The sequence below is a fragment of the Cebus imitator genome, unplaced genomic scaffold (genome assembly GCF_001604975.1).
Source record: "Cebus imitator isolate Cc_AM_T3 unplaced genomic scaffold, Cebus_imitator-1.0 Scaffold320, whole genome shotgun sequence".
Lineage (NCBI taxonomy): Eukaryota > Metazoa > Chordata > Mammalia > Primates > Cebidae > Cebus > Cebus imitator.
This window is the reverse complement of record NW_016107635.1, coordinates 2,306,578-2,325,853: the sequence shown is the minus strand read 5'-3', so window position 1 is coordinate 2,325,853 and position 19,276 is coordinate 2,306,578. Positions and strand designations below refer to the sequence as shown.

General features: G+C 38.4%; 1 protein-coding gene and 1 non-coding gene across 4 annotated transcripts; one reads left to right on the top strand and one right to left on the bottom strand.

Annotated features, from left to right (window-relative positions):
- Nucleotides 1-377: 377 nt before the first annotated feature.
- On the bottom strand, nt 378-17,184 carry TLR4 (toll like receptor 4). Of its 3 annotated transcripts, none has more exons than XM_037729860.1 (3): nt 16,322-17,171; nt 12,267-12,433; nt 378-8,649 (listed from the first exon to the last, which is right to left on the bottom strand). In XM_037729860.1, exons 2-3 carry the CDS (start codon nt 12,404-12,406, stop codon nt 6,411-6,413), a joined length of 2,379 nt encoding a protein of 792 aa, XP_037585788.1. In that variant the 5' UTR covers nt 12,407-12,433; nt 16,322-17,171; the 3' UTR covers nt 378-6,410. The 3 variants fall into 3 exon arrangements, with proteins under 3 accessions (XP_037585788.1, XP_017359799.1, XP_017359801.1); XM_017504310.2 differs by having other exon boundaries at nt 16,789-17,171; XM_017504312.2 differs by lacking the exon at nt 12,267-12,433 and having other exon boundaries at nt 16,789-17,184.
- Nucleotides 13,297-13,403, top strand: LOC119467711. Its single transcript, XR_005196303.1, has one exon. It is a non-coding gene; the product is annotated as a U6 spliceosomal RNA (small nuclear RNA).
- Nucleotides 17,185-19,276: the final 2,092 nt, after the last annotated feature.

Here is a 19,276-nt window from a genome sequence, read left to right as displayed (position 1 = left end):
TAAATAGAAAGAGTGTGTATTCCTTTCTGGGGAGCTGAAAATGCTTCCCAGAAAGAATCTAAAGGGAAGGCAAGGTGAGTCCCAGGAAGAAGGGTCATGCACTAGCATCTCCTGACCAAGACCTAGGAAGACAGAGGGACAAGAAAGATCCTGGGGTGGATGTGGATAGAGTCAGGTTGAGTTGCTTCAGGTCAGTCCTGCCTTGCTTTGCCCATGGAAAATGGGGTATTGTTAGTATGAGCCAAAATTCAAATTGGCAACTGGCTGGTTTTGATTTAATTACATAGTGAGATAGTTTCCTAGGAGCATACAACACAATCCTTTCTCCTAAACGTGAGTTTAATTTTCAACAAAACACTTCTCTTATAAACATCATGTCATTTCTAAACCCTTATTGCCATTCCCAGAACTGCTTGCAGCCTTTCAGAAACCCATTATTTTATAATTATAATCAAGGCTATTAGGACAGGACAATTTGTGCCAAAAAGCACATTTACACTCAGAATTGTCACTTAGCACTGTCACAGGAGGGATCATCTTTATTTCTGTAGAAATCAAGGAGAGTTGCAGACTCTGCCTTTTAAACTTTTAATTTCTAGATGGCATGGGAGTTACTGACCTTGTCTAAATTAGTCTCCATTCACTTCCACTAACCGCCCCGTCAGAGTAGCCAGGACATCACAGCAAGCGATTACGTGATGGAAAGACTGCAGCCCCAAGAATCAGGCCAACCCAAGTTCATACCCTGGTTCTGCTCCTTCCAATTGAACAACTCAGTCCTTTTATTTCAGTTTCTTCATCTGTGGAATGACGAAGCTACAAATACCTGCATCAGAATGTCATTTTAACAATTAAATGAAGTAATATACAAAGAAAACAGTGCCAGGCATGCACTAAAATCTTGGCAACTTAAAAAAAATACAGAAGGTGTAGCAAGTGTTATTGTGATTAATACAAGCTGTGTGACCTATGGCAAGTTACTCGTCCTCTCTGGGCTTCTTTTTTCACATTTCTGAAATGAGAAGAGCAGCCTCTAACTCACAAGGTAGCAGCAACAATCAGATGCTCACCTATGGTGCTCAATATAGTTGGTTCCTTTTGATCAACCACTTACTCCACAGATTTTACTTTGAGTTGAAAAGTTCAGTGATCTCCATAAGGGCAGTCAGAGTGTGTGATCTTATTCCAACCATCTGGAAAGTCCTAAGCTTTTGGAACTTACCCCATAGCCTCTGTGTTTAATCACAAGTCTGTGATGCCCATCAGGAAGTCAGATCAACAATAGACATGATAGAACAACCCTAAGCATGTTGTTCAAAGAAAAGCCTGATTTGTTCACTGTTAAAAATCTTTAATCTCATAAATCTTTGATTGATTTTTTCCTGCTCTTATGGCTGTAATATAAATAAAGGCAAGTAATAATAATAATAATACATTTCTTTGTTTAATATCAGTCAAAATTATAATGTTGAGATAGGAGGTTTTATGCATTTTGTGAGAGCAGGGTGCTATTGGCATAGAACAGTATTTAGAAGCCCTGTATCCGCAGTGAAGTGGACTTAGATCCTAATCTCCCTGCTGCCACTAATGAGCAAGTGACACTGGACACATGATAGAATGACTCCCAGACTCAGACTCCTCATTTGTAAATTGGAAATACTTTAATATCCTCCTAATTCATTGATGTGACAAACTAAATGAGATAGCACAGATAAAGTCCTTGCAGAAAACAATTGATCAATTAAATGTAACTATTGCAACTATCAACATTATTGTTTTAACCAAGTAAGGTCTGCTAACAAGGTATTATTTCCTCCATTTGGTGTATTAAGACCTGAGCCTCAAAACCCTTGAGTGACTTTCACGCAGTCACACAAGTAGATGGATACACTGCCTTAGACTGGTTTTCACTCTCCCAGACAGTTCACTGTCAAACTTTGCACGAGTTCATTTAAGCCTCTCTAGGAGCCTGCTGATGAACTTTCTATAAACTTTCTGAAAAGTTTATAGAGTCCAGAAGGAGGGTGGGTTCTGACAATCCCATGAGTAGAGACTGAGTCAGAAAGAAATGCCTAATTTTAGCTACAGTAATTTCTGTGGTTCCACAGGCTGGGAAAACAGCAATTACTTTAGTGCTGTTACTGAGAAGACCTCCCTGTACCCTCTTTATCAAGTCTTAGAGGAGTACTCATCCGTAAGGACAGTGTCCCTGTATTGAACATAATACATTATTTTCAACCTTTAGAACAACCTTACAAAATAATACTTCTTTTCTCATTTTACATTTGAGCTAAGCAGACTCTCAGAGAAGCGTAGCCCAAGGCACATGGTTGATAAGTAGTGAATTTGAGTTTTTGCTTTCTCCAAAAGGCACACTGTCCAAAACACCAGAAACAGGGAAACGCTGTGTTAATGCTCATTCTCAGTGTCTTTCTCTCCTCTTTTTGTTCTATGTCCAGATTTTCTACTTATTGTTGATTATCTCTATTGTTTATGCATCCTTTGTTTGAAGCTCCTTCAATTCCTTTGTGGAAAGAGGATTATAAATAAATCATTTGGTGTGTATAACATATATGCATATGTATTGGCTTAATGATTCCCGGTTTCAGTTGAGAAACCCTTGACTAGTGTCAACCACACAGAGAACTGCAGGAGTTTCACTTCCTGTTTTGCCAACTTTAAGCATGAAGCAATTGGGTGTGGAATAATAAAAGTGTCCTTGAGTGAACTGGGGGCCTAGGCTCAGTTTTGTCACTTTCCTACTCTGTGGCCTACTGACAAATTTACTCCATTGAACTTCAGCTTTCCCATCAATCATATGGAAAAAGTAATTATTCATTTGCTACCTCACTCAGCTAGTAAGATATTTAAATATGATTATAGTTGTGTGAATATGTTTCAAGCTGTATCACACAAATTTAAGGCATTATAATTGGCTTTAATCTCTCCTTATTCTACCCTTCATCCCTCTTAAATCCAGAGGGTTTAAAGGGCTACAAAGAGGCTATCTGAGGCATGACTTTACTCTTTCTTCTCCTTCTGTTCTATGCATATAATTTCTTTCCCTTCTTGTCCACCTCACCTGCCATGTCTAGAATTTCCATCTGGGAGAGGGAACTGACAGGAAGTAGGCCAATGTCAGCCTTGTATGTAGGAAATATTCCAAGTTGTATGTTGATCTTCCTTCTCAGAGCCTTGTATATTTGCTTAAATAAACACATATACATAATTCATATTCAAATATGAATATACATAATTCACATTCAAATATGAATAGAACTGCACTTAAATGTAGCACAGACACACAAAATCACACGTTTTCAAGCATACTTAGAAACTGATGCATACATCTATAGATAAACAATGATACATGTATGTATGTTAGTTCCTTCCTTACCCACAGTTTCACTTTCCCAGGTTTCAGTTACTCATGGTCAGTCATGGTCTGAAAATAGGAGAGTACGGTACAATGTTTTGAGAGAGGCAGCAAGAGAGAGAGATCACATTCACATAACTTTTATCATAATACATTGTTATATTCAACTTATCATTTGTTGTTGTTAATCTCTTACTGTGCCTAATTCATAAAATGAACTTTACCTTAGGTATTTATGTATAGGAAAAAGTAATGCATATATGGGGTTTGGTACTATCTGGGGTCTCAAAGATCCACTTGGGGTCTGAGAACATAGCCACCAAGGATAAGGGATAAGGTGAGACTACTGTACAAGCACCACAAGAGTAGGGAACCCATCTCAAACAGCCATAGACATCTACTTCAAATGCATTTATTCTTCAAGAAGTATAATCACACTCTCCTCTATACAGATATGGTCACACAGACACACACACTTCCAAATACACACAACCCTGATAGGGACACACAACCCTGATCGGGACACACAGGTATATGTTGTTCAAAGGTATATGTTGTGCAAATGCATACATTCTCTTTCACTAGTACATGAGACATAGAAACACATCCAGGGGTGTTCAATCACCCTAGACATGCTCAAACCAAACACACTCTGACACACTCTGTAAAAAATCACTTCTGAGTGTTCTCATAGTTCCAGTTTTGACAACTGAGTTTTGTTGTCTTTCCTTTTTTATAGTTTCATTCAGATATAGTTGATATTACAAAACTCCATATATTTAATATATACAATTTGATGTGTTTAGACATAGTCATATCCCTGTGAAACCATCACCATGATCAAGGTGATAAATATATCTGTCACCTCCAAAAGTTTCCTTTTGTAATGGAAATATATACCAACTATATGGTAATGTATACCGTGTATCACCAAAAGTACATATGGTAAATATACTTCATGAGATCTACCCTCTTAGCAAAATTTTAAGTGCATAATACAGTATTATTCATTATAGGAACTCTGCTATACAGCTGATCTTCAGAGCTAATTCATCTTGCATACTATAATTTTATACCAATTAGACAACTCCCTATTTCCTCATTTCTCCCTTCCTCTTTTTCCCTAAGAACCACTGTTCTATTCACTGCTTCTATGGGTTTGACTATTTTAGTACCTCATGTAAGTGAAATCAGGCAGTATTTGTCTTTCTGTTACTTGCTTATTTTACATAGCATGATGACCTCCAAGTTTATCCATAGTGTCATAAATGGCAGGATTCCCCCTTTTTTATAGGCTGAATAAGATCCCATTATATGTTTGTGCACATTTTCTTTGTCCATTTATTTTTCAATGGGCATTTGGGTTGTTTCCATAACTTTGGAAACAGTGATTGTGAAAAGGGCTGCAATGAACATGGGTGTGTAAATATTTTCTTGAAATTTTGATTTCAATTATTTTGGGTATATACACAGAAGTGAGATTGCTGGATCATAGAGTAGTTTTATTTTTAATTTTTTAGAAACCTCCATAGTGTTTTTCATAATGGGCACATCATTTTACATTCCCTCCAACAATGTAGAAGGGTTCCAATTTCTCTATATCCTTGATGACCCTTTATTTTTATAGCAGTCGTTCTACCTGGTATAAGGTGATATCTCATTGCGGTTTTTATTTTCATTTTCCTGATGATGTCCTCATTGTCCTTTTCTTGAATATTCTGTTTCTGGGGAGAATGAATGAACATTTTTTTCTGGGAACTCCCTTTATATGAATGAACCCCATTAATCTCAGGCACATTGTTTTCTCAATGATAGCATCCACTCTTCCCAAAATGTGGTCAGGGAGCAGTGCCCAACAAGAAGCAACAATGTATGTACTCCCTGCATTGAATCCCATCTCAAGTAGTTCTCCTGGCAGTAAGGAGGTGCAGGGGAGGGATCCCAGCCCTCCATTCTCCCTGAAGAGATTCAGAGGTCCATTAAACATCAATTGTTCTGAAAAAAAAATTCTGCTGCAACTCATTTTATGGGGCCACCCCAAGTATATAAGCCCATATGTTTCTGGAATCAAGAAAAGGTGACCTCCTGAGGTCATCCCACTTCCTTCCTTGCCCAAATTGTCCATGATATGACCAGGAAGTGGAAATTTTCTTTCCCTGTTTAAAAAAAGTACCGTTATACAAATTATTTCAACGCTGCTTTCATGACAGTCATAACTTAAGAGGCATTAACTTTGGAATGACATTGAGTGACAAAGTGACAGAGTGTACGTACTTCCTTAAAAAATGGTGGTTAAATAAATATGGATATTTGAAGCACATCCTGAACAACCTTATTTATGATATTGGCTTAAAGACATTAAAAAATAAAAACTGGATATATAAAAATAAAAATACATCAGGGGTTGTTAGTTAAAAAACAGAGCATTCTCAAGAATGACCAGGATGATTGTGAGCATGTGTTAATTAGGTCTCCTTAGGAATTAGTCACTAAACTTTAACCTCTGTAAGGAAACTGACTTAAAATGGAAGGTGCATCTTGCATCAGGAGCCCAATGAGTCATCAAGTAGAATTTAAATTCAATGGAAAAGGAAAAAGTGAACACCCAGTTCAGTCAGTCAAAACTACCAAAATGGTTTTATGATGGCTACTACATAATATATAATGTAATTTCCATTCAAAAGACTCAGGAGAACAATGCCTCTTTCTGTTTTCTCTGTCCTTATTCAACTTGATGAGGTAAGAGTTGAAATGACTTTCTCTGTCATGGGTTCCTTGGCTGACTTGGTTGAAATGCCCACCTGGAACACTCTGAATTTTAGTCTAGCATTTATTCCGTCTGCACTGGAGGTGCCATGAGATTTGCATTCCCATGTATCTTGTGAGCCATACAATTACTTGTCCTTAGCATAATGCTTGGCATGAGGCAGCATTTAATACTTGTTAACTTAACAAGCGTTGGGCCCAGCTGGGCAAGAAATGCCTCAGAAGTTGTTTTTTGTTTTTTCCCTCTTCAGATAGTTACTGCTTCTTGCTAATCGCATCCTGCACCCACTGTTCCTTCTGGACTCCATGGTCTACCATTCAGCAGGGCTTTTCTGAGTCGCCTCCAGAAGATATGCCTCCCCAGGACACTGTCCTCCCACTCCAGGTAGGTGTTCCTGCTGAGAAGGCGGTACAGCTCCACCTGCTGCCTGAGCAGGGACTTCTCCACCTTCTGCAGGACAATGAAGATGATACCAGCACGACTGCTCAGAAACTGCCAGGTCTGAGCAATCTCATATTCAAAGATACACCAGCGGCTCTGGATGAAGTGCTGGGATACCACAACAATCACCTTTCGGCTTTTATGGAAACCTTCATGGATGATGTTGGCAGCAATGGCCACACCGGGAATAAAGTCTCTGTAGTGAAGGCAGAGCTGAAAGGGAGGCACCCCTTCTTCTAAATTCTTTACTAGTTCATTCCTTACCCAGTCCTCATCCTGGCTTGAGTAGATAACAAAGGCATCATAGGTGTTTTCACCTCTACCATACTTTATGCAGCCAGCAAGAAGCATCAGGTGAAAATAGAACTTATAGACCAGAACTGCTACAACAGATACCACAAGCACACTGAGCACTGACACACCAATGATGGTCTTACTCATCTGACAGGTGATATTCAAACTCAGCACAGGTATGCCCTTCCTATTTAAAGGTGTTGCGCATTCCATTCGTTCAACTTCCACCAATAGCCGCCTCTGGTCCTTGATCCACTGCAGGAAACTCTGGTGTTCACAAGTACAAGCAAAGTCATTTTGAGTAAGATTTAAGAAAGCTAGACTACTTGGAAAATGCTGTAGTTCCTGATTTTTGGAAGTCCCTATGTGATTGAGACTGTAATCCAGAACGTGGAGGGAGTAGAGATGCTTATAAGGAAATGTATCCAATGCAAAGAACTTGTTGTGGCTCATATTTAGTATCTGAAGTCTGGGAAGTGAGTCAAATGCTGTTGGAGACAACTGCTCCAGTTGACACTCAGAAAGGTCCAGGAATATCAAGTTATTCAGATCTGTGAAGATATCTGCAAGGAAGTTTTGCTGGAAAGAATTTCCAGCCATTTTCAAGACTTTGAGACTGAACAAGCCATTAAAGATGCCATTGAAAGCAACTCTGGTGTGAGTATGAGAAATGTCAAGGTACATGAGGTTTCTGAGTGATAGAAATACTGAAAACTCACTCATTTGTTTCAAATTGGAATGCTGGAAATCCAAGTGTTCTAGTTGTTCTAAGCCTAAGAAGTTTGAACTCATGGTAATAACATCATTGAAGCTCAGATCTAAATACTTTAGGCTGGTCGTCCCAAAATCAGATTGAGAACAGCAACCTTTGAAACTCAAGCCATTTCTACTGAGATCTAGAAACTCAAGGCTTGGCAGATCAACTTCTGCAAAATGATTCCTACCTTTGTTTTTAGTGAAAGTAAGCCTTTTGAGAGATTTGAGTTTCAGTGGAGGAAACTGTTGAAATATACAGTTAACTAATTCTAAATGTTGCCATCTGAAATTATAAGAAAAGTCTTCTACTCTTTTAATATACACACTCAACAGGGAAAATGAAGAAACATTTACCAAACAATTAAATAAGTCAATAATATCACCTGGAAAGTTGTCTAAGTATGCTAATCGGAATTCTTTGATGGTCAAATTGCACAGGCCCTCCAGAGCAGATTTGTCAAAATCTTCAATATTTCTTTCATTTCTAAATTCTCCTAGAACCAAACGATGGACTTCTAACCCAGCCAGACCGTGAATGCAAGTTTTCATTACATTTAAACTATCAAAATTATTTCTCAAAGTCAGCTTACGGAGCCTAATTTCTTTAAATGCACCTGGCTGAATAAAGTTTATAGGGTTCAGGGACAGGTCTAAAGAGAGATTGAGTAGCGGCATTTGATGTAGAACCTGCAAGTCTTTGCAATAAATATTTTGGATATTGTTACTAGAAAGGTCCAAGTGCTCTAGATTGGTCAGATTAGAAAAATACTCAGGTAATTTGAAAGATTGGATTAGATTGTGAGCCACATTAAGGTCCTTCAACGTTTTGAGATGTCCAATGGGGAAGCTTTCTAGCGATAACAGATGTGTCTCCACAGCTACCAGTTTCTGTAAACTTGATAGTCCAGAAAAGGCTCCCAGGGCTAAATTCTGGATAGGATTTCCTGTCAATATTAAGGTGGAGAGGTGGCTTAGGCTCTGATATGCACCATCTTCAATTGTGTGGATTTCACACCTACAGGAAAAAAAAGACACAGATTAAAAATATTTCTGCTGAATAGGAACCTAAAATAGAATATTAATCCTAGTCATCCAGCTCTTCATACAGATGTGATAGGTCATATGATTGTGCATAGACATCGAGCAGGACAGATGATAATGGCATGAGCAAATAAGAAGCCCCACAGATTGAGGTATTATCATACCTGCTGCAATGGTAGGCTCTTTTTGTCATGTTATGTATACATGATAAGCAGAAGAGAAAACCCATGTGAAGGAAATCAGCTAAAGATCAATAATTGAGATATATAAGGATCATGTGGTTGATAAAGTATGCAATGGCCTTGGATCAAGTTTAGCCATTTTCTGTCATACAAAATTGTGATCATACATCTTATTGATACAGATAATAAGGATAGTTGTTAGTTGTTAGCCATGATAAATAGTAAATATCAATTTCAAAGATATAAAAAAATTACACATAAGTGTCACAGATACTCTTAATGTTTATAAAAAGTTGTGCATGCATGATAGTGAAATGTTTGAAAGTCATTCTTACAACAGGTACATGCTTGTAACAGGTTTTAGGAGTGAGTTGTTTGGAAGAAACGGAAAACTATGTGCTATGAGAGTTCACCTCCAGATAACTGTTGTGGACCAAGAGATCAAAGTAGGCTTCTCTGAGAACACTTAAGTTGAAAATTGAAAGATTCGTAGAAGTTAACATAAAAGGAGATGAAAACAGCAGACACAAAAGTCCCAAGATTGACAACAAAAATGACACATGCAAAAATCATGACAAATAGCTCCCATGGTTGGATTACAGACGAAATTGGAGTGTACAATGTGGAGTTGTGGAGAAAGGTTTCCAATTAGGCAGAAGTTTACTAATAAGATGAAGAGTTTTGAGTTTTATCCCAAGAGAAATGGAAGCCATGCTACATACAATGTTCATAGACATGTCCTAGAGACAAGGCTTTTATACAGCCAGCAAACAGTAAGCCAATGATAAATTCCTTTTAGCATTGCAGGTGCTTGTCAGTTACAATGTACAAATAAGTTATTTCTTAATCCAGCCTTAATTGTATTTACAATACTCCCCACCTGTTATAGCTCCTTCAGCAGTTTCCTAAATAATAAAAGCAATGTGGTCCAAGCTTTCGCTATTTATTGGTAACTAGATAAAGAATAGGCAATGCAGTAGAAAGAATACTGGAAGAGGGGACAAAAGAGCTTGAGTCTGTTGTCTCTGCAGTCCTTTCCTACTGTGTGATCCTGAGTACCTCTTTTCCTCTCTGGGTTTTAGTTATCACATTTTCAAATGAAACAGCTGAACCTGATCATTTTTTAAATTCTTTTTTTCAATTATATGATTTTACAGCCTATTATTTTATCTCTGCATTGCTCTTTACATCAGACAAGAATGAAAGGATCTTGCTGTGTCTCTATGTCATTACATCAGTGATAATCACTTTAGAGAAGCAGAGTATTAAGAGAAAGAGAACATTTAACTTAGATACTGGAGATGTGAACTTAAATCTCTGATCTGTGGCTAACAAGCTATGATTATGTAAATAAGTCAATGGAATTCTTCAAGCTTCAGTTTCCTCATCTATAAAAAGAAATATATATATATATATATATATTATATGTATATAAATTAAATATCATAAAGCATTCTTACAAGACTAGTTGAGTTACTGTATGTGAATGCTGTATGAAAAGGCAAAGGATGTCTATTGTGCAACTATTTTTGCTTGCCCTAATTCAGAATCTCCTATGGGCTAACCAGAAGGGAAGCCAGACTCTGTGTAAGAACATATTTAAGGTTTCTGGGGCAAGTTTCTTAGGTATCTGGTGGATTGAAGATGAAGATGAATTATATAAGAGACATTGTTTGATGAAAAACTACTTCTTGTTTGAAGAAAAGGGAGAGGTGGTCTACCTTAATAGAGTACTTGACAAAATTTTCACACAGAAAACTGAAATGTAGAACACAATGACATAGATGCAGCTGGTGGCCATTATCCAAAGCAAATTAACAAAGGAACAGAAAGCCAAATGCCACGTGTTCTCACTTTACAAATAAGAGCTAAACATGGAGTACACATGGACATACAGATGGCAACAATAGACCCTGGGGATTACTATAGAGGGGACAGAGAAAAAGCAGCAAGGGTTGGAAAGCTCACTATTAGGCACTATGTTCACTACCTGAGTGATGGGATCAACTGTACCCTACACCTCAGCATTACACAACGTAACCATGTAAACCCCTGAATCTAAAATAAAAGTTGAAATTATTTTAAAAGCTAATGAAATTCTTTAATAATAATATTTTATGCTTATAAAATATAATTCATAAAATTTTTAATATATACAGCATGTTAATATTTATTATCACATTTAATCCAGCAGGATAAGTTTCATCATTTCCATTGATCAGAGGGGGATGAAGTAATATGCCTAAGGTTACATGTTATAAATATTGGGGGTAAACTTGGCTCAGGTCTTCTGACTCCCACAGGGCTCTATGCACTATGCCACTGCCTTTGAATTGTTCCATTACCCATTTGTTATATTTTATCTATATCCAAATTAGAGTATAATAGATCATATGTTCATTCTTCTACAGAAATATCTGCTCTAAAAGAGATTTTCATACTGTGGCCTTAGTCTTTATCAAGAATTTCTATAATAAGTAATATATAAAATGTTTTACAAACTATTGCAGAGAACATAGTCCCTTACCTAGTTCAATTTGCAAATAAGGCCCATGACGATGGTGAAAACCCTTTTAGAATTTGGTTCCCCTAAAATGTCATAATAACAATTTCATCTGCCACAACAAATGATATATTTCCCTGCATCAGAAAAGAAAAGCTTAGCCACTATTCCCTACCCATAGCAGATGTTTTCCTTTGATTTTGACATCTTTCTCCTTGGGTTACTTGTCTTTTTCTAATTCCCTATCCGCAACTCTACTTTTAATATTCTAGACATTATTTGAATCTTATGCAGTTCATGAAATCTTTCTTGACTACCCACCACAGAGAAGGCCCCTCTTCTGAACAACACAATTTGTAACCTCTACTTTAAACATAGCATATCACCTATTATTATATATCACTATCTTTATATTAGCTTCAAGATCCAAAAACTCAGAATTAAAATTTGTTGAATATATACTGTATACTCAGCACCATATCCAGGACTTTAAGGTATTAACTCTTTCAAGAAGATATGCCTCCTTAAAAATGGGGGCTGTGTGCTATATATTAATATATGCCTGTTTCCTTGCAGAGTGTACAACATATAGCAAGCAGTCAATAAATAGCTGCTTATAAAATAATTTAAGCTAATTTTCTCTCCTGTCTTAGAAGAAAGGCTAAAATTAGAATTGTCCTTAGAAACTGTCTTGGCCAACTGCCTATTTCTCGGATGATAAAACTGAGACCTGGAGAACAGAGGTGGCTTGCTCAAGGTTTTGTAGCTAATAAGACATCTAATGTGTGAATGAATGAATACGTGAACGCAGAGAAGACTCCACCAACCAAGCTTTCTGGTCCAATAATGAAATTATAGGAGAAAGAACATCTCACCTTGTGCAGTACGTAAAAGTGCATTCATTACCTGGATAAATCCAGCACCTGCAGTTCTGGGAAATTGAAGAAGCTATGGCTGCCTAAATGCCTCAGGGGGTTAAAGCTCAGGTCCAGGTTCTTGGTTGAGAAGGGGATGTTGTCGGGGATTTTGTAGAAATTCAGTTCCATGCATTGATAAGTAATGTTAGGAACCACCTGCAATGATTACACATAAAATGAAAAGTCTTTACTGCATGCTCTGCCAACTCCCCTCTTTTAGACTAGAGACTCAGTCGGGGAGGGGGGCTCTTCTTGTGCAAGCACAAAATCCAGTCACCTTTTTTTTATCCATCCATCCATCCATCCGTCCGTCCATCCTTCAATCCATCCGTCCATCCATTCACTCAATTCATACTTATAAAATGTCTAACTCTAGATTAGAAAGTAAAGAGCACCTATTCTGTGCTCAGAATTCTAACCTCTGTGATAAAATGGCAGCATTTGGCAAGAAGCAATGGAATCAGGGGGTAAAGGGCTGAGGCTCCAGGATCTGAAAGCTCTGGGTTTCATGCCAGCTCTTTTGTGTGGTTTAGGGCAACATCTTTTAAAAAACTAAAACACCCAGGGCATGTCGGGGTGGTGGGAGGTGGCTAGGGGAGGGATAGCAAGGGGTGGGGGAATTGGGGAGGGATAATATTAGGAGAAATACCTAATGTAGATGACAGCGGGGCAGTGGGATAGATGCAGCAAACCACCATGGCACATGTATGTCTACGTAACAAACCTGCACGATCTGCACATGTACCCCAGAACTTAAAGTGTAATAATAATAATAATAAGAAGAAGATCAAATGCCAAGATTTTCTAATGTCAAAAGAGTTCTAGTTATGTAAACCACTATTTATGTTTCTGTTAAGTGGGTCTTGTTCTCAGCAGAAAAAGGAGAAAGTTTTTATCCTTAAAAATGAAAATTAAATCAATTTAAAAATATACAATAAAACTCAACAATGACAGCAAAACACCCTCAGTGAGCCTCGTTTCATCGTATGTCAAATGTAGGTAACAAAATATCCAATAGCGTGCTCCCTGCAGTAGCACATATACTAAAATTGGAATGATACAGAGAAGATTAGCATGACCCCTGCACAAAGATGACACACAAATTCATGACGTGTTCCATATTTTCATGATCTGGCAGTAAATCCCCATGGCCCTCATTTACCTATGTAACAAACCTGTGTGCTCAGCACAGGTACTCCTGAATTTAAAATAAAAGTTGGAAATTAAAAAATAAAATATCCAGTATCATTCTAAATATCCCACATTATATAGCACCTTGGGGAGACTATCTGACAGTCAAGATGTCCAGACCTTCCTTAATCATAGTCTGGATTTTGACAACTGCGTTCTTTTTCTTGGCTCACTGAGCCTTGAGCAGAGTGATATAGAAATAGAGGGAAATCTTTAGAGTCCATGGATTCCCATGGTGGAACCCAGCAAATAAGGTAAAGAGTTTTATGCTGTCTTTGTTCTTATGGTGCTTTCTAGTCTACTTTCCCACATTCTTTGTAAGCCTAATTCTCTAACACTCCCATCTAATTTCTGAACTCTCTCATTTCCTCCAACAAAATTCCTTGCTGAAGCCAGCTAATTGTAGTTTTCTGTTGTTTAAACAAATAGAATCTATTTGAAGGATTAAATGAGATAAGGTATTTAAAGAGCTTATTTAGAAGCCCACTACAGTATTAATGATCAATAGATGTTAACATTAATCATTATTATACATTATTAATCTCTTATATCTTATGTACTTTCACTTAATCTTCAAATAAGCATTTTAAAGATGAGGAAAATTTTAAAGATGAGAAATTCAAAGATATGAAGTTATATGCACAAAGTCAAGAGTTCAAACATGCAGGTCTTCACTGACATGTCTGCTTAAATATTACATGCCATAGGAGCCTCAAAACCAATGTTTAATAGAAACAGAACAGTGCCACACAGCCTTTCCTTGCCCTCTTTTATTCCCGTTCACAGGATGTATCAGCATCTAACATTATGTTGTCTGTGTGGTTGTTCCCATTGTATTGTTCATCTCCTGTACTCCATCGCAAGTTTTGATGGTTTTGCCCCCTGCTTTGTCTCCAGCACCCAGAATGGTGTCTGGCAAATGGTTGATGCTCAATAAATATCTGCTGAATAAATGAATAACTGATTGAATAACTGATTAAATGAGAGTTTACTTAAGTCCAAATTGTAGGCATTTTCTGCCAAGCCCTGTGGGCATTACAAAGAAAAATATGCTGTGGCTCCAGATTTCAGTGGACTCACAGTCTAGAGTAAGCGTTTAGATAGGAGCAAAGCTAACACTGTCTAGAGCGGCCATACAATAGGTTTAGAAAATATGTCCTGTGGTTCAGAGAAAGCAGAGATCAAGTCTGGATTATGAGGAAGATTTTAAAGTAGGTCTTGAAAGATGAGTCAGGCTTAGATATGCGGAAAGGGGAAGAAAAACATGTCGTAAGGAGAGGACAATGTGAGCACAGAAGGAGTGGAAAACAAACTCAGATTAGCTGGTGAGTGGTGAGAGTGGTGAAACCTAAGTCAGAGGGCAAGCCAGATCCGGAGAGCTTCAGAGTTTGTCCTGCAGTAATTATTTCAATCATCTATCACATATAAATTTAGTGGCTACTGTGTGCTGGGAATATAGTGATAAATAAAACCAGCATGATCCTGCCTCCTTACAGATTCCATTTCAAAATAGAGAGAGAAAAGAAACAAACAAAAATATAAAATGTTGTGCTCTAGAAAAAAAAAGTAAGCATTATAAGGGGATAAGGCAAGTAAGTGAGGGTTGGGGAGCTCTACATGGGGCAATCAAGGAAGACTGCGCTGAGGAGGAGACATTTAAGCAGAAATCTGAATGGAGTGATTAACCATGAAATGACTAGAGCTGCACTGACCCATATGGTAGTCACTAGCCATACACAGTTATCAAACACAAGAAATGTAAACAGTCTAAATTGAGATGTGAAGTAAATGTAAAACTACCTGCTAAATTTCAGACTTAGTACCTAACAAGGAATGTAAAATATCAGTAATAGGTAAATATATATTAAAATTTTAAACATTATTTTGAATTTGCTAAGTTAAATAAAAATATTATCAAAATTAAATTCACTTTACCTTTTTTTCAATGAGGCTACTAAAAACTTCAAAAGTACATATGTGGTTCACATAATATTGCTATTAGATAGCACTGATCTGGCATTCTAGGTAGAAGAAATAGCCTGTACAAAGGCCCTGTGGTAGAAAACTGTTCTAATGACAATAAAGAGTTACTAAAAGTTTCTAAAGAGAGCAATTTCTTAGATCGAAGCCTAAGGAAAAATAATAACAAATGCAAATACATAACAAACAAAAACGTGCAGAATGAATTAAAGGAAGAAGATTGGAATCAGGAAAGCAGTCACTGTGTAGAAGTCAGCACCAGGGGAAATGAAGGACTGCCTTACAGTGGCACTAAGGGGATGGGCAGGGACGGAGAGACTTCAGGGACTGACAGGGAAAGGCACACGGGTAAAAGAAGGAGTCAAGATTGACTCTGGTTTTCTCTCAGGGTGATCCTGATTGGAGAATCTATCCCCACTAACCTAACAGCAGAGAGATACAGAGAAGAAGACAAGGAGGACTATGGGCAGGGAATTGTGGGAACAGAGGACTTGGAGACAATGAAATAGTCTTTTCTAAATATTACTCTGTTTTCTCCCATATTCTCAACTTTAGGACTGCAGCTGGCTTTGCTTCTCCTGAGTATCTGACCCTGCCTCACTGTAAATTATTTTCTTAGCTGTTTGGCTCTACAATGGGTTTCTAAAGCAACTGTGAAGTCTGTGCAGGGGAAAATCAAAAGAGACCCATCATGAATAAGGTTACCAATCAGCTGGTTGGTATTTCACAAAGAAAGAAACCGTTGCATTAGCTGATATTATACTTCGTTCGCTATTGCTCTTTTCTTCTCTCTCTCCTTTCTTTTTCCATTCTCTTATTTTATTCATCCTCTGGACTAAAGTATGTGACTGCATACAGAAGTCTGACACCCACCTAGAAAGTTCTTTCTCTTGAGTCACAAACAAGCCATCATCCTGAGATTGAAAGGGGCAGGATGCCTGCTTGAAGCTCTGTGTAAAGACCACCGGTGGGGAAAAAACGACGCAGAAGCGATCTGCTTACTCTCTAGTGAAGAAGGTATTATTAAAATTCTTTTATAAATGTGAAAACTCGTCTCAGAGAGGTTTATTTCTTCAAGCAGCCACAAGGTAGCAGAGCAGGGATCTTAAGCAGATCTACGTAATCTAAGCCCGTGTTAGCATTCAAAAGTTGCAAATGGAACAACCACCTACTGGCTGCCTTTAGTGCCCTCCAACAATGAATTAGTGGATCTCCGTGGCTTCCTGAATCTTTAAGGTAATTTAATTCTTTTTTGCAAAAATAAACAAACCAGGGCACACAGTATGAAGTTCTGGACAGAAGCCAGGGAAAGTTCAGAGGAGCTGACGCCAGCCACATACCTCCACGCAGGGCTCCCAGCTTTCTGGTCTCACACAGGAGAGGAAGGCCATGGCTGGGATCAGAGCCCCAGCCAGGCATGAAACAGGCATCATCCTGGCATCATGGTCACTGCTTCTGTGAGCAGCAGTGGCCCCGTGAACGTGTGGCTGGCTATCACCGTCTGACCGGGCAGAGATTCTGAGGCACTGGTGTCTTCTCTTCCTGGAGCCAGTGCCCCACAGCAATTGGTGTATTCAAAACAGCGCTGGGTAAAGGGTGAGAGGAAGTGAGAGTGGCGACCTTAGCATTCTGGACTGTTGTTTCTCTAATAATTATCTCTTTTGTCACAGGAGAGGAAGTTAGAAGAAGAAGAAGGAAATGTCTGCAGACCAGTAGCTAAAGAAACAGCAGGAGGCAGCTAGTTGGCTTTTATCCCGGGACGTCATCTGACCTCTGCCTAGGCGTGGTGGCTTTAGGAAAACAGTCAGATTCTGTTAAAATAGCCCTGGTAAATCTCTAGGATGATGGTGATATTCCAGTTTTGTTTCAGTTGTAAAAACAACACTTATATTAGTTTGCTAGGTCTGCCATAACCAAGTACCACAGACTGGGTGACTTAAACAACAGAGATTTATTTTCTCACAATTCTAGAGGCTTCCAGTCTGAACTCAAGGTGTCACCAAGTGCGTCTGAATTCTAATCTCCCCTTCTTATAAGGACACCAGTTCCGCTGGATTGGGGCCAACCATAGTGACCTCATTCCATCTTACATACCTCTTTAAAGCCCCTCTCTCCATATACAGCCATAATCTGAGGCAGAGGGGTTAGGACTTCGATATATAAGTTTTTGCAGGAACACAATTCAGCCCACCTCTTCTTGTGAAGAAACTCACACACAAAACTGAAAATAAAGCTCCAGTGAAACACAGCTGAAAAGTACAAGAAGATTGGGAAAAGTCTGGGATTTCAAAATCGAATATACTGAAGTTCAGATCCAGGCTGCATGACTCATGGCCTTGAGGCATTGGTCAAGTCACGTAAACTCCTAAGCTTCACTTTTTTTTTTTTTTCCCATTTTCATTATTGTGGTAAAATCACATAACATAAAACTTTTTATCTTAACCGTAAGGGTTATGGCCGAGTTTAAAATGAGGAAACTGAGGCTAGTATAAAAAAATTAAATGCCAGTTTATTCAGCTCCCAGGAGAGGTTCTCTGGTCCTGGGAAAGGGGGACAGAGAAGTCGCACTGACTGACTTCCTGGGGTGGGGGTTTTTATAGCTAGGAGGACCAAGCAACAGCTGGGTGCTCCGATTGGGTCCAGGGGAGCAGGATTGATATGGGGCAGGCTGCTATTGGTTGGCAGGTTGCTGTGTGGGTTTTCCGGTGAGAGAGCTGGCCAGGGTTGCATTAGCTGGAGCCTTCTAGGGGAGCCATGTGGCAGAGCTAGGTGCCGAATGCAGAGCCTGGTGCCTGGTGCAGAGTCAGGTGTTGAGTGCAGAGGTGGGTGTGTCCGGCCTCCTGGGGAGGCAACCGGCCTTACGTTAACCATTTGTATGTGTACAATTCAGTGGCATTAATTATATTCTTATTGTTATACAATCGTCGCCACTATTTATTAAGCAATAACTCCCCATGTCTCCATTCTCTAGCCCCTGACAACTACACACTACTTTTTGTCTGTAAGTATCTCTTAAGTAGAATGATACAATAAGTGCCTTTTTGTCACTGGCTTATCTCACTTTGCATAATGTCTTCAAAGTTCATTTCTGTGGTAGTATAGATCAAAGCATCCATCCTTTTTAAAGCTGAATAATATTCCATTGTATGTATATACCACATTTTGCTTATCCATTTGTCTGTTTGTGGACAACTGCCTTGTTACCATATATTAGCTATTGTGAATAGTGAATTATTGTGAATAATGCTGCTAAAAACATGGTTGACAGGTATCTCTTAGAGTCCCTGCTTTCAATTCTTTCGGATATGTAATCAGATGTGAGATTGGTGGATCACATGGTAAAGCTATTTTTAATTTCTTCAGCAACCACCACACTATTCTCCACAGCATCTGTACCATTTTACATTCCCACAAGTGGTGTACAAGTGTTCTCATTTCTTCACATCTTCGCCAACACTTATTATTACTTTCGGGTCTGCAAAATGTGGTAATCATTTTTAATCACAGCAGAAGCTCACATTTATAAAATATATGAAAATAAAGCTATACAATGGTATTATACAAATGACACAAGCCTAACAACCTTTAGTTTTCTGGTCTTTAAAATGGAGATAATCACATGTGTCTTCAATTACTGAATGAAGCTAACACATAAAATTCCTAGCCTAGAGTATCATCATTACATCTCATAAATGAGAGCTATCATGAGGATTGAAAATGTGGATAGAATGAGGATGATAGTATGTATCTCAAAGGATTATCATGGGATTAAATAAGCTGGCATTGTGAAGCTTTTAGGACAGTGTTTGGAAAGCAGCAGGTGCAATG

Excerpts from the sequence above, each read along its gene's own strand:
- TLR4 (XM_017504310.2), bottom strand. The coding sequence starts at position 16,881 with ATGATGCCTGTTTCATGCCTGGCTGGGGCTCTGATCCCAGCCATGGCC. Across the intron at positions 12,434-16,788 it reads GCTGGGAGCCCTGCGTGGAG|GTGGTTCCTAACATTACTTA; the intron begins GTATGTGGCTGG and ends TAATCATTGCAG. Across the intron at positions 8,650-12,266 it reads CAGGTGCTGGATTTATCCAG|GTGTGAAATCCACACAATTG; the intron begins GTAATGAATGCA and ends TTTTTCCTGTAG.